General features: G+C 38.0%; 2 protein-coding genes across 2 annotated transcripts in view; both read right to left on the reverse strand.

The window, feature by feature from the left end:
* LOC144631197 (endoplasmic reticulum resident protein 44-like) overlaps positions 1-14,026 on the reverse strand; it is a 106,202-nt gene extending 92,176 nt beyond the window's left edge. The window contains exon 1 of the mRNA XM_078489605.1: positions 14,014-14,026. The gene's annotated coding sequence lies outside the window, so the exon portion shown is untranslated. The remainder of the gene's footprint in view (positions 1-14,013) is intronic.
* Positions 380-11,577, reverse strand: LOC144631205 (carboxy-terminal domain RNA polymerase II polypeptide A small phosphatase 1-like). The gene is made up of 8 exons (XM_078489622.1): positions 11,402-11,577; positions 10,893-11,068; positions 8,656-8,754; positions 7,662-7,718; positions 6,952-7,044; positions 4,485-4,583; positions 1,489-1,575; positions 380-810 (listed from the first exon to the last, which is right to left on the reverse strand). Exons 1-8 carry the CDS (start codon positions 11,478-11,480, stop codon positions 646-648), a joined length of 855 nt encoding a protein of 284 aa, XP_078345748.1. The 5' UTR covers positions 11,481-11,577; the 3' UTR covers positions 380-645.
* Positions 14,027-14,106: the final 80 nt, after the last annotated feature.

A 14,106-nucleotide genomic window follows, 5' to 3' on the forward strand; every position in this document is an offset into this window, starting at 1 on the left:
TCTAATATAGCAATTTTCAATAAAAATGGGCTATTAGTTTTAGGTTTCCTGCGACACAAATATAAATTTTGGCTGTTCAAAAATCAGTTAAAATCCGTGACATAGTCCCTTTAATCTATAAGACTTTCCAAAATGAAACTGGGCGTAAGGTTTTAAATAAAATCTAGTGTAGACAACAAAATTAGTTTACTGGGTTTGATGGTGATTACCATTCGGGGCAACTCAAGATCTAAGATGATGTTTTTAGAGTCATAAAAATACTCAAAGAAAGCTTGAGAGCTTGTCACTCAATCTACTTGTGATGAAAGCTTTCTCAACACTCAAATAAAATTAAAACCTGTGTCCAGTCCCCTTTTATAAAAAGAAATGATTGTTTTAAAAAAATCCTTGCCTCACTTATGAGCAAGATGGCAAAATCAACAGTGAAAATGTATACAAAGCAATATGTTTTGTGATGACACTATTTTTGCATTGGTCGCAGAACAATAGGTGGATTGTGCTTTCTAGTCCCACCTATTGATGTGCACATTAACTATAAAAATTATTGATAAGAGTGTTAACTTACAGTACTTTGTCTAAATTATAGATTGAATTAGAAAAAATTGTAAAAGACCTTTAAAAATCTGTAAAATCAGTGCCTGCCATTCAGGTGCTTATATCAAGTGAATCACATCTTCCCTTAAGAATGTTCATGTTGGCGCTCCTCAAAAATGCACAGACATCGTCAACTTCATTTAACGTTTCAAGGAAGGGAATCAAGTCTAAAAGTTCCATGTCTGAAAAGTCATCAAACCACGATACAACTGGAACCTAATAAACACAACATTAATTAAGCATTGCATCTACATCCATATTTTATTAAGTCAGTAAAAAAATCTTAAGATACCTTATGTGATGGTGGATATGTAACGCATGCTCTGATTGGATGGCTACTGTACATGTACATGTAACGCCATCCCCATAATATATTGTTCCCAGAGCCAACACGTTTTTGGTCAGCAGTGACTTGATGCTCAACGGCTCTGGGCGATTCAAAAACCGGAACCAGCAATTCCTGGTTCTGGTTTAATTGTGCACGTGCACCAAAGATTGTGGATGAAATGAACATGCCAACCAAAAGGATCACGACCTCTGGGGACAAGATTGGGCCATTTTCCATGATTGTGTCGACCAGCCCAATTCAATGAGACATTGAAACATTAACGAGGTCTCCAGTGCTGGATAAGCTTTGAAATATTTATTTTGAGTTTTTTTGTGCGACCAACCAACTTATTTGAAGAGAGAAAGAGGACAGTGTGCAATAAAACATTTCACTTATTTTCCTTGGCAGCAAACAGTCTCATTTTGTTTGTGTGTGGTTTTTAAAATACTTGTAAAACATACCAAGAAAGTAAAACATCACATATTCAAGAAATTACTAAACCTACCATCAAAAAGAATGCATTGTAAACTTTTGTCAAAAGGATGTCAATGTATTGATATACTTACTGCATTTTCAGGATGAAAACTATACGACGCAGGTGAATTATCCACAATAAGAACATGCTTTAAATCTCTTCCCAGTTTACTGAGATCCTAAAAAGCAAAGCCATTCCACATTATTATAAAAGACATTCCGTTGTCAGTATAACAAAATACAATATTCTTCGGTAATATGAACATTATTCTTCAGTTACTAATAGTAAAATAATATGAAAAAAAAACAATGAATGATTTGCCACTAATCGGATCCTGTGTTTTGCGTGGAGGATTCTGGGATCGCTAGGGGGCAAACATTGCAAGTCGCTAGAAGAAAATGTATGGCGAAAAGTTGTTTTGACGCTCAAAAACACGATTTTGGAGGGAGATCAAGGCTTTTTCACCAGTATTTTATCAGAAATGGATTTGGGCAATGTTGGTACATTGAAAGTGTTAGGTTTTGTTTGAATAACCGTAAGATATGCGATAAAATCTACCGCTTTTATGAAGGTTTACATGTATTGTGAAATAGACATCGCGTATAAACTGGGGTCTCGAAATGTTATAAAATTGGAAATAGCTCAATAAAGTCCTTTCAGTAGTTGAATAATATTTAACGTTTGCACAAGCTGTAAATTTATTAGTCACGTCTTTTATAAACAAATAATTATTATGGCTTTGTAATATTAAAGGTGACAGACATTCACAGTCTCCTACGATCGTGACTTTAATAAATTTCCCAATCGCTTTTGGATTTGGTCGTTTGTTAAATCTATTTTGTTTATTACTAGTTTATAACAGGAACTATATCCTGTCAGCTGTATTATTAAGAAGTGTTTTAAGTTGAGTAGAGCCCTATCAATGCCGCCAGCAAATGTGTAGAGGTCGAAGGTCTGCGTAGTTTCCCGGTAGTACATTTTTACACCTCTGCACTGTATTTATTGTTATATGAACTTTATGTATTGGCTATTGGAACTGTTGTGATCTATCTTGGCTCATTTATATTTGCAAGATGTGCTTTAAATTCGTTCTGGAAGGACAAGATCTTAAATTTTCCGTGAAGATGTTTGATTAGTACAGTGTTGCGTGAATGTGTTGCTTCGTATCGCGGATGACATGTTTATTTTTGTTTAGCCAGAGGCTGCTTAGCTTTACTTCGAGAAAGATATAACCTTGTTTTAAAGCCGGCCATGCTCATGAAAAATCATCTTTCTTATTCTTGGGCGGGTGGAGTCTTAATATTCCATCGCGAGGAAGAATCTTTTGCCTCTCTGGGTACCTTCGATAGTTATCACATACCGCAAACAGCACAGTCATCGCTAGCGGCCGGGCATATTACTAAAATTATTTGTATAACTTAGCATAGAAATAATCCTGTACACACGTAAATACAACCCAAAAGGCTTTATTAAGTAATTTACTCCCGATATATACCTAATTTGTAATATTTCGAGACCATTTTGAGATGTTAATTTAAAAATAAATCTTACGAAAGCAAGGAGGTTTATCGGTAAACTTGATCACATATTTCACGGTTATTCAAACAAAAACTTACACTTTCAAGTATCAACAATACCCAAATCCATTCCTGATAAAATACTCGCGAAAAAGCGTTGATCTCTCTCCAGAATAAGTTTTGGCACAAGTGGGTAGAATATAAAAACAGGCGGGTATCAATGGACGGCCCAACTGGCCTTCCCCCTCTAGGGGGGTCCGGGGGCATGCTCCCCCGGAAAATTTTGAAATTCTATACTCTCGTAGGTGCATTTTCCTGCATTTTGGGTACTTTTAAGATTACTTTGTTGTATGTATGAAGTCAACCAGTGTAAACAGATCTGAAGAAAATTGTGTTACTCAGAAACAGATCTGAAGAAAATTATGTTACTCAGACAATAATGTCTATCAAGGAAGAGCACTCTTTTAATGCCCAATTTGCCAACACATCTGAAACATGTGATTTTAATTTTTCGTATTCGAAATGATACGCGAATGTTACGCAATAAATCAGTGCAAACTTTTCAAGTTTCTAGGCAAAACCCTAACCTTTTAATGTATTCAACTTACCCTGCGAAGAATTGACCTCGTTTGACCTTTTTTTTTTTAGGTTCCGGGGCGTAAAATGCCAACAGCGTCTGTCTTTTATTTTTAGCGGCCATATTAATATTCACGCTTAGTCCCAGTCTCCCTCGATTTCAGAGTGCCTGGTAGATTTTTTTCGCGCTTTGAAACAATGATTTTACGTGTCATTACAAGACTTCGCTTCACCTTTTATGGTCCAAAGGACAGGGTAAACACCAGAATATCTTTTCTTTTTATCTTTTCTTTTCTTTCCCTAGAACCTGACAGGAATTTTATGAAATTTCTTGGTAGAAATTCGTAGCTGTGGTGAAATGATCTGGTCTGATAAGATATTCGCATTACGCTTCAAGCGGGTAGTCCGCCCATCACAAGCGGGTAGATCTACCCGCTACCCGGCTATTATTGAAACCCCTGTCTCTCTCCAAAATCGTATTTTTGAGCGTCAAAACAACTTTTCGCCATACATTTTCTTCTAGCGACTTGCAATGTTTGCCCCCTAGCGATCCCAGAATCCTCCACGCAAAACACAGGATCCGATTAGTGGCAAATCATTCATTGAATGGAACCTTGTTAGAGCGAAGTTTGCAGGAGCAGTGTCGTGATATTTTAAGTCATCTTTCAGTTTACTTTCAAATTGAAAGAAACATCAAATGAAAATAGTTTTTGGTAAGAAAACATAGAAAAACTACAAAGGGTTATAAAAACCCCAAAATACACAAGGATGTTTTCTACTGACGAGGATTAAGACAGACTACAAATGACAAACTTGAAAAAACTTGCCAAATTTTTTTAAGATGGGTGTTCCATGACTTAGCTCCTTAAACATATTTTGCCAGTTCCTTAGCCCTTCATTATAACAAGGTTCCATTGTAACACTCTAAACATCTTTGCTTGATCTGTGTGTTTAGGTGCAAAGGTTCAAAACCTTCAGGGTTTCCTTAGCTTACCTTTACATAATTTCCCCTATGAAACACACAAGACTCTCTAAAGAGTCGGGTGCGGAATGCTCCAGACCTGTCCAGCAAGTCAGCCACTGGGTCAGCATACTGCAAAAGAAGAGTTTAAGTTTGTGTTCAAGCCTAGTGGCTTACCAGTGCTTATGATAGTATACCTGCCAATTCTAAACCTGCCAACTTTTTCTGGGTCAAAGGCGTGAGATTTTCATCCTGAGAGTGCTAGGATTTCCGAAGACGATACGACAATTTCCGAAAATTTTCCGAAGACGTACCGAAGATCTCCCGATCCCAGTACGTGGACGTGTTTCGCTAAACAGGACCTTGTTCCCAATGCTTTTTTTTTTTTGTCAAAACTCTATCATTTCAGGAAGGTATCGCCATTTACTCATTTTCCCAGGAGTTTTATTTTCTCACACTGGTTTGAGATTACATTTTTTGGAAAATGTGTCGTTTGTGGTTGTAATAACTCACATTTTCAACTAGGTGTGAGAACTTAGTTCGTAAGCGTGAGTTGGTGTGAGATCGAAGTTTTCAACTCGCAGGCGTGAGACTCACGCCCAAGGCGTGAGAGATGGCAGGTATACAATTCTCACACCTTGGGCGTACACTGTTAGTCTCACACCTGTGAGTTGAAAACTTAAATCTTACGCCAACTTACATTTAGGAACCAATTACTCACGCCTAGTTGAAAAATGTGAGTTATTACATGTACATGTACAACCATAATCAACACACTTTCCAAAAATATGTAACCTCAAACCAATGTGAAAAACAAAAAATTCATGAAAAACAAGTAAAGTCAGAGTTTTGACAATAAAAACATTGGGAACGAGGTCGTGTTTAGCAAAACATGTCCACGCACTGGGATCAAGATATGTCCAGAACGTCTTCATAATACTTCGGACGTCTTTAGAAAACTTTGGACATCATTGTCAGTATCGTCTTCAGAAATCCTGACACTCTCATTGGGTTATTCCAGAAAAAATCCACACACCCCCGACGGATGGCAACATTTTTTGACCCCCCCCTTCCGCCCGGATTTCCCAGATTGTTAGACCCCCCCTCCCGCCCGGATTTCCATTTTTTTTTTAAAGGCCCTAAGTGGACACAACAGGCAATACAAACGACGCAACCTTTTTTCCAAAAGATCCCTGTTTATTATAATTTTTAAAACTGGGCTAATGTTGCGAATTTTGCTGGTCAAATTTCAACGATCGCACGTGTGTTTGTGTGACCTCCGGCACACTCTCCTCTAAAATGCCACTTGTTTTTTTCGTCAAACAACAAATGTACAAGATAAGAAATATGTAAGTCTTAAAAATTATGTAAATGTAAGAAAAAACACAGTGAAAAATTCCTTAATGCGCTAATAAAGAAAAACTATAATTTTAGTTGTCGGTGACAAGGCGGCCTAAATTGGCGCGTGTTTACAAGATCGAGTTCGTGTTTACAAGATCGAGTTCTCGCTAGTGTGACACTTCTTAAGCTTAGCAATAAAGCCTTTTGAACTACAATAATTTTAAATTTTGTTACCTATATGGGTGTGTAGGTCAACTGGAGCTCTTGCCTTTCTTTCAAAAATTTAGGTTTTCATGCGTAATGTCCACGGTTCTTGCTTTCATAAACTTTTAACATATCGATCGTAAGACATGGATTAATTCAACTTCAACTTCAACTTGGAAGTAGCCAAATAATACACAAATTGTGTATACACATGTTAGCTCTAGCCAGCAAAAGGAGTTCTCGGGTTGGCTAAAAAAAAACCAGAAAAGTGCAGCCGGACCGATCGTCTTTTCTTCGCATTTTTGAGGATGTTGCAAAGCACGGGCGCGGGTGGCCTGGGTACCGTAAAAATGTTCCAGGCGTTGCATGCTCGGTCGAAAGTGTTTTTTTCCGATCGTAAAGTTGTTGTTATCCATTTATCGCGCTGGTTCTTCATGAATAAAAGGACCTATGAAGGTAAACATGAAGCATATGAGGTAAGAACACCATAAAGTGGAAGACTACAAGATTTTTCGATGCAAACTTCTTCTTTTAAGTGGTAAAACATATCGATCGAGTTAAAGTTAAAAGTGACCCCCGAGGAAGAATTTTTAGGTTCAGACCCCCCCTCCCGCCCGGATTTCCCGAGCCATTAACCCCCCCTCCCGCGAGAATTTCCAGTTTGCCATCCGTCGGGGAGGTGTGTATTTTTTCTGGAATAACCCATTATAAAAAAATTCACACCTTTGACCCAGAAAAAATTGGCAGGTATAAAATAGTCGTCTGGTATCTATAGCATGATGCAACTGGGAGTATTTCTACTTCCCCCTGGATGGGACTCTAGTCTATTGCAGGGTTATCCCCCTCCACCCCTCCCCCCATAATGTTGATCACCCTAGATTGGAGAAGGAAGCTCACTGTAGAAGAAACGGGGAAAAAACCGAATTCCAGAGTAATACAATGTACTTAGCTGCACCTTTGCTAAGCTAGCAGTGAAAAGAACACACTCAAACAGCTCTCCCATCCTTTGAAGAAACTCATCGACATGAGGTCGTTTTAACACGTACACCTGTGAAATAAAGAACAGAATGTTAAATGTAATTATTCTGATACAATGGCAGAAAAAGTTTTCTTATCTGACACTGGCAAAAAACATCTCTATGATCCACTCTCTCGTCGCCCCTGCCAAAAAAATGTGCCTGAAACCTGATAGACATTTGATAACGGAGTTCAGCCCACTAATGTGTAGGCTTCTACATTTAAGTCCCATTGAGAAAAAAGCACAGCTTTTAATTACACTTGTACCTTCAACACGGGTAATAAGGCCCGAAGTGACTCCTGATCTAATATGAAATTCTCCCTTTGATTTACAAGCATACACAGGACGAATTGGAAGGAGAATCTAGCAATTTAGCAGAAGTCACTTGGGGCATTACAAGGCTGTACTATAAGAAAAATTACAAGGAGCCCAAAGGTTCCAATTTATGAGATCCAGGGTGCCCAGAATAAAGTTTGTCTGAAAGAAATAAGATTATCTGGTCGCCCAAAGACAAAAGCTAGTCGCCTGAGGCACCCGGGCACCCTTAGAGCACAGCCCTGCATTATTCCAGGAACCCATTCACAGTAACTATCCTTTTTGTTGCATTTGTGATACTAATGGCCTATCTTTGCTAAACTGCAACTTACTTGGTGAATAGTACCATCAATCTCCACAGGAACAATGAAGTCTGCATTATGAACAGGCTGAAATAAAACACAACAAATAAGAATGAAAAACTGTTTGCAATGATAAACATTTATTCAATGCAAATGAATTCTTTTAACAGAGTGGTTTATTCATTGTCTAAAAAGAATAAAATGACATGTTAGTAGTTACATTGTAAATAGCAGTCCAATTCACGTCGGTTCAGCCTGGGTCTAGATTGCAATGTAGTTGAATCAAGTTGTTCTTTACAAATTTTATTCCAATTAGAACTTCGCAAACAAAACTGATCAAGCATTTCTTTTGATAATGAATTAAATTAATGGATGGAAATTTGATTTCATTCTTTGTTTCAAACTCAAAAGTTCACTGCGCAAAATACTTTAAAATTTATGAGATGTCATACAGAACTTCAATTCTGATTGGATTAATGTTGTGGCTTTCAAGTGCTTACTAGAAAGCTTGCTCGCAGGCTAGCTGCTGACATGTGAGGTCTAATTTGTGAAGGATTTTATAATGGGTTTTCCTGAATTTTTCAGAGATTTAAATCTGGACACAACAAATATCAATGGTCAATTATTGCTGTCTAATCATAGGGGCTTGCTCTCTTCCCTCCCTTTTCTTAACTCTCTCACACTAACAAACAGAGAAAAGGTGTTCGGGTATTCTAAGAAGATTGGAAAAAAAAATGATGAAGAAAAATGGGAGAAAATGTGTTACCCTTTTACTTTTATGCAAGTCAGTAGGGAAAACTTTTAGAAGTCTGTGGTGCCTGACACAGGTCATGTCAGTCTCAGTTAATCCAATCAAAATCCTAACATTGAACTCTGAGAAAGTGATCAAATTTCCAATCATGAATTTGTTACTTCCTTATTAGTGGGAACACAGTCATATTAATCAGTTTTGGTGGTTATAATCCAGCAACAGCTGCTTTACAAAACAAATTGTATTATTTTGTTTTGTAGTAAATGCATGTACCTTAAATGAACTGTGGACCAGTGTCTCATCAAGATCTATCACTATACATTTTTTGTGCATGTCCTGATGTCGTACCGGTGGAAGGAGGTGTTTACAGGGCTGCAAACAAATAACAATAAAACAATCAATTACTAGCATCAAGTTCAGTATGAAGTGTCAAACCACCTATGATCCTTTCATAAAGCTGTTCTTTTAGAACAACTGCAGGGTGCCTAAAGGCTCTTATGCAAGAAATCTTGGGTGCCCAGCTCTTAAAAGCTTTTATGGTAGCAAAGTTACACGAGTTCCCAAAGACAAAAGTAAGTTGCCTGTGGCATCTGGGCTCTGCTAGAGCACAGCTCTGTTCCAGTTAATGTTCTAAGCTGTATTGGTCAAGTCATGGTGAGATTAAAAATTGATTTTACAAGGCTTTTGTTAAATATTGAAGTTTTAAAGTAGAAAGCTGAAGCAAAAATGGTGAGATTTTACAAGGCTTTTGTTAAATATTGAAGTTTTAAAGTAGAAAGCTGAAGCAGAAATCTATTCTCAATTGATTCTCATAGTAGTTAGAGATAGTACACAGTCATGTACATGTAATTACAATGCACAGAGTAATCAGGAAAATTGTGAGCCATCAATATTATTCTTGAATACCTTAAATTTGACCTAAATGCTGTGAATTGTAGATGTCCTTGATCTTGTTGATAATTTAAGCAACCATTGTCTTTGAGGCAAATTATATTTGACACTTGTGGTTTTATTTAAATTTCTGGAACATTTTAAAGTTGACTAATTAACGGTTGCTATATTTGTAACAGAGCCAATTTGAATTTGAGCATTTTCAAGTTTTGTTTTAAAAATCAAAACAATGATGTTACACTGTAGATGTTTGAGCTCAAATGGTGGTGGGTACCTATCTGCTATGCAAGTTTTTCTACCAAGAATTAAGAGAAGTTGCATGTTTTCAAATTAATCAAATTTTCCTTATAAAAAACCATGGATGCTTTTCGATTTGTGATTCACAGTTTTTTCTCAGAAATATATTTAAACACACCTATACTAGCTACAAAATATATCCTTGAACCTTTACATTTTCATAAATACAAAACTTAGAGAGTTTATATTTTATCAACAATGGAAATATTTTAATACCACTAATAGCTGTTTATTTTCAACAGATTCTCATCAAATATTGATGACCATAAAAGAAAGTACACAAGACCCGGAACACATGCAACTAAACATGGATTTTCCTAACACTTTAATTATTAAATATTAATCCTTAACTTCAGTACACTATTTTCCCACCTCTTTTTGTGATAAAAAGCTCAAATATTTCCTTTAGCAGGAAATGGTTTTAGGTGATTACTAACTTATCCTATCTTCTCCAGAAAAAAAGCACTGTGTGTAGTATAGCAAAGAAGACACTTACACTTATTAATTTGTTTTCTTTTTGGCTTTTGTATTCCAAGAGATTGCTTTGTATGCACGCAGCGTATTTGCCGTTGAAGGGGTTTCATATTTTTTTTGCCAATAAAAGCCACGAATATGTTCAATTTAATGTCGGAAATACAGGAACAATTAATTAGTACTTCCCTTTTGAAACTGATTCAACAACTGCAGCAAGCTAGGAAATTCACTCTGAGGGTTAAGTTAATTACAACAAGGAACCGGCAAAATTGATCTTTCTTTTGTAGTAAAATATTTTACCAGTGGTGTCTTTTTGATCTCTTTGCAACTTCAAATAGTGAAAGGATACTCGTACTTGTGCGAGTGACAGTTTAAAACACTTTTAAAGAATACAGAAAGCGTATATTTTCGAAAAAAGAGCGAAAAACGCAGAGGAAGCCCTTTAAAAATCAAAGTTCACGTTTCTTTGCAGAAACAGACAAGCTGGAATGTCAACATCACGAAACCCTTTAGCGTATTATTAATTTGGATATTAAATTTACACCAAAATGGCAAAGAATACACTTTTTGCAAAGAACGTTCACACAGGCAATGAAATTAAAGATGTCAGGGAAAAAAGATTTTCTGCAATGATTCGAGAGCAATAATTATGCTCTCTTTGCTGCATTCCACGTAAATCGACCTTCGAGTCGTCTGAACAAAAAAACAGCACAGGAAATGATATCGTATACGAAGCGAGCTTGGAGTATCCTGGCATGAAACGATGAACGGAAAACTAAGATTGAACTACCGTTGAGTAAAACTAAGGGGAAAATCGTTTATCTTCATCTCCGTGCGGAAATACCAACCTTAGAATCCTTTTCTTCGCTGATCGAGTTCTCATTATGGTTGTGGTTGTGATTGTGATTTGTGTGGGTTACAGTCGTACAAGGACCGCCGGCGGCAGTCGACTGCGCGCCAAAACAACAGAAAAATGACGAAAAGATGTTCCGATTTCGGGGCTTTTTGGAGATCGAACCAGGTACTGCAATGTAGAAAAGCAAAGGTTAGTAAGCTTAGATCATCTTTCCCTAGAGCGCGGTTAACAAAATATCAAACGTCATAGCCAAACGGCTAACTTCAATTAAGCTCAAAATCAAATGTTGGACTAACGATTGCATTGACTCAATTAACCACAAAAAGAGAGTCTGAAACAAACAATATGTAAGAGAGTTTTGAACGAGCTAGTTAAAGCTTCTTATTTGCAGGCGGAATTTCGCCGGCAACACAAACAAAACTGTGCACAAAATTCGCGCCGAACTACGTGCTCGTTGCATTGCAAGCAAGTGAGCAATATGGAAGCCCAACAAGTACTCACGTTTTGCTTGCGAATACGGGCTTACAGCCACGGATTCCTCATCCTTGTTAACTTGCGTTATAATGGACGTGCTGTCCATTAGACAACGCTTTTTAAACAGAGCCCAAACTTTCCCTGTGTAGGTCACAATGAGTGTTCATTTGTTTTCACGTCCAAAGCCACAAATTTGCCTTTTGCTGAACAGTTACAAAATTATGGGCTGTCAGATACCAGGACCGATTTTGATTGACATAGAATGTATTACGCACACTTTTGATTGGACCGCGGGGTCTGATATTTAGCATAATATGATATCTCCGCTCCATTGATCACTATGGAATTCAAAACCAGCTGGAAATTTAAAACAACAACAATAAAAACAAAATTTACTTTCAATGTAAACCATCTCTGCCCTGTCAAGTCCAAAATGAATGATGCCAAAAACATTATAAGAAACCCATCTGTTTGCGGCAAGTTTGTTCGTTTCAAAGTTATTTTTACACGCAAAATTTGAACAATGTTATAACTGGCCAAGGAGTCTAGTTGAACTGCTGTGCATTTAAATAAACAAATAAATAAAGTAAAGGTCGTAAAGGGAAGCCATCGCTGAATGTGCACGTGCTTTTCGAACGCATCAGCGCGCGCGGGTAGCGCGATAAAGAAAAGATTTTCTGACCTTTGCCTCCCTTATCCCATATTAAACAAATCTAAGCGGGATTGAAAGCAATCATTCTAATTTTGTGATCAATTTTTTTTGGCGTGGAGGAGGCCAATGCGCAAAAGTCAATGAACTTGTATATAAAAAACTTACCGAGCTTTTGAGTTCTTCTAACGTCCCGTGAACAATCAGCCTAAACTTCTTCTAGCTTTTTGCCTTTATGGATCTTTATGATGTTCATGGTTGCCTGCCGCACGGGTTACGGGCATCATCAACGAGGGCTGTATCAGTACATTTGGCCCGGGCTGATCGAAAGCCGATAAATACTAACCCAGGATTAAAAGTTGATCGAGGGTTCAATTTTTCTTGTATAAAAATGTTTTTATTGCTTCTGTTTGAGATTAGTCGACGTCAAAACTGAAAAACCTCACTAAAAAGTTAAAAAAACTTTAAATTTAGCTAAAAGTGCTTTGAAAAACCTGGCCGGGAGTTGGAGTACATCTTCCTTCCCTTTAACTGATTTTCCAGATCTGACTGAGGAGGACCTTCAATTATTTTTCAGATTTTTTGGCAGTCAGGGTGCCTTACTGCACCAATTGCAAGAACTCCTTCGTAATACATTCTATTAAACGGCGCCTGGGGCTTTCCACAAGTTGCTGGGCAACTTTTCATCTTTCGAGCAACTTTCTTCCTTTCAAACAACTTTTGGCAATTTCGAGTAACTTATTTCAATAAGTTATTCAATATTTCAATATTTGCTAGGCAACTTTCACCCTGCGTGCAGAGCCTCTTTTAACTTCCCTACGGTTGAGATTTGGGAAGTAGAAAGAGGCTCTGCGTGAATCGTGTCATTTCTTTGAAGTCACCGCAGCCCCAAAGTTTGGGCTGGTCAGTCCGGATTAAACCGGTTTTTGCTGCGCGGGCATTAATTTTTGGAGAAACTAATGGCCAAGACGGAGCCCACAGTACGCTCTCGAAAGCACTAGAGCTGACGATTGCTCTCGCCATCTGCTACCGTTTTTGCGCGCGTGCAGCTTGTGGATCATTTAAGATCTCGTTTTTTCGCAAACCAAGAAGAATTTTCACGGTTTAAATAGCACATCTCTACCATAAAGTCACTTATACGACCTCAGCGGTGCTTGACGTGTTTTTACTGAGGGAACTCAGACGCTTTTCGAAGAAAAGAACTTGTAAAACAAACACTTCGTTCACAATGTCGTGTACGATCCGACACGCCATTCCGCGCGCGCATGCTAAGATTAAGTGGTCCTCGCGCAAGCTAAACGCGCAAGCATCGCGTAAACCTCGCGCATGCTCAACAAAGATTTTACACGATTCTTGCAGAGCCCCTTCTTCTCAAGTATATCAGTGGAAAAAGAAGGGGCTCTGCTCGCAGGGTGGGCAACTTTACATATCTCGAGCAATTTTTTTCCTTTTCAACAACTTTTTGCAATTTCGAGTAACCTAAGACCGAAGATTGTCCCATAGTTATTCAAAGACCATACGAACGTTTCCGAGCATTTTTCGAACTTTTCCGGAGATTGACAAAATTTGCCGAAGATTTCCGAAGTTCAACTTTAACCTGAATTTTAGACGTTCGTTTCCAGTCGCCTGCTCTTCTCGGGAGCAGGCGACTAGAGAGGGACGTCAGATGTTTCTGTTGCAGTAAGATTGTATGACAACGGGGATGTGTTCGGGAATACATGGAATCCAGAGGAAAATTCATCGGAAATGTTGGACGTCAGTGAACTGGGGGGATGCGGCCAGGTGAACTTTAGCATCATATCAAAACATCGCTTCACCAACTTCACCTTTTTAGCAAGTTCCTGCAGCTCGCGATCGGCCCGGGCATCGACCTCAGGTTCGTACCCTTTTTCACAAACAATTTTCCAGGACTTTTCAAGGACTCAGATTATTTTTTTTCAATACTCAAACTTGACATTAACCCTTTCACTCCCAAAATCTCAATACTATCTCTCCTTACTGACTGTGCATTTCTTACAATGTTAGTTGTTAGTTGAGTTTAACAGCCTGATTTCCAGAACTTTCCAGGATCGGTAGTCTTTTT

The sequence above is a fragment of the Oculina patagonica genome, chromosome 11 (genome assembly GCF_052425735.1).
Source record: "Oculina patagonica isolate OP01 chromosome 11, crgOcupat, whole genome shotgun sequence".
NCBI lineage: Eukaryota > Metazoa > Cnidaria > Anthozoa > Scleractinia > Oculinidae > Oculina > Oculina patagonica.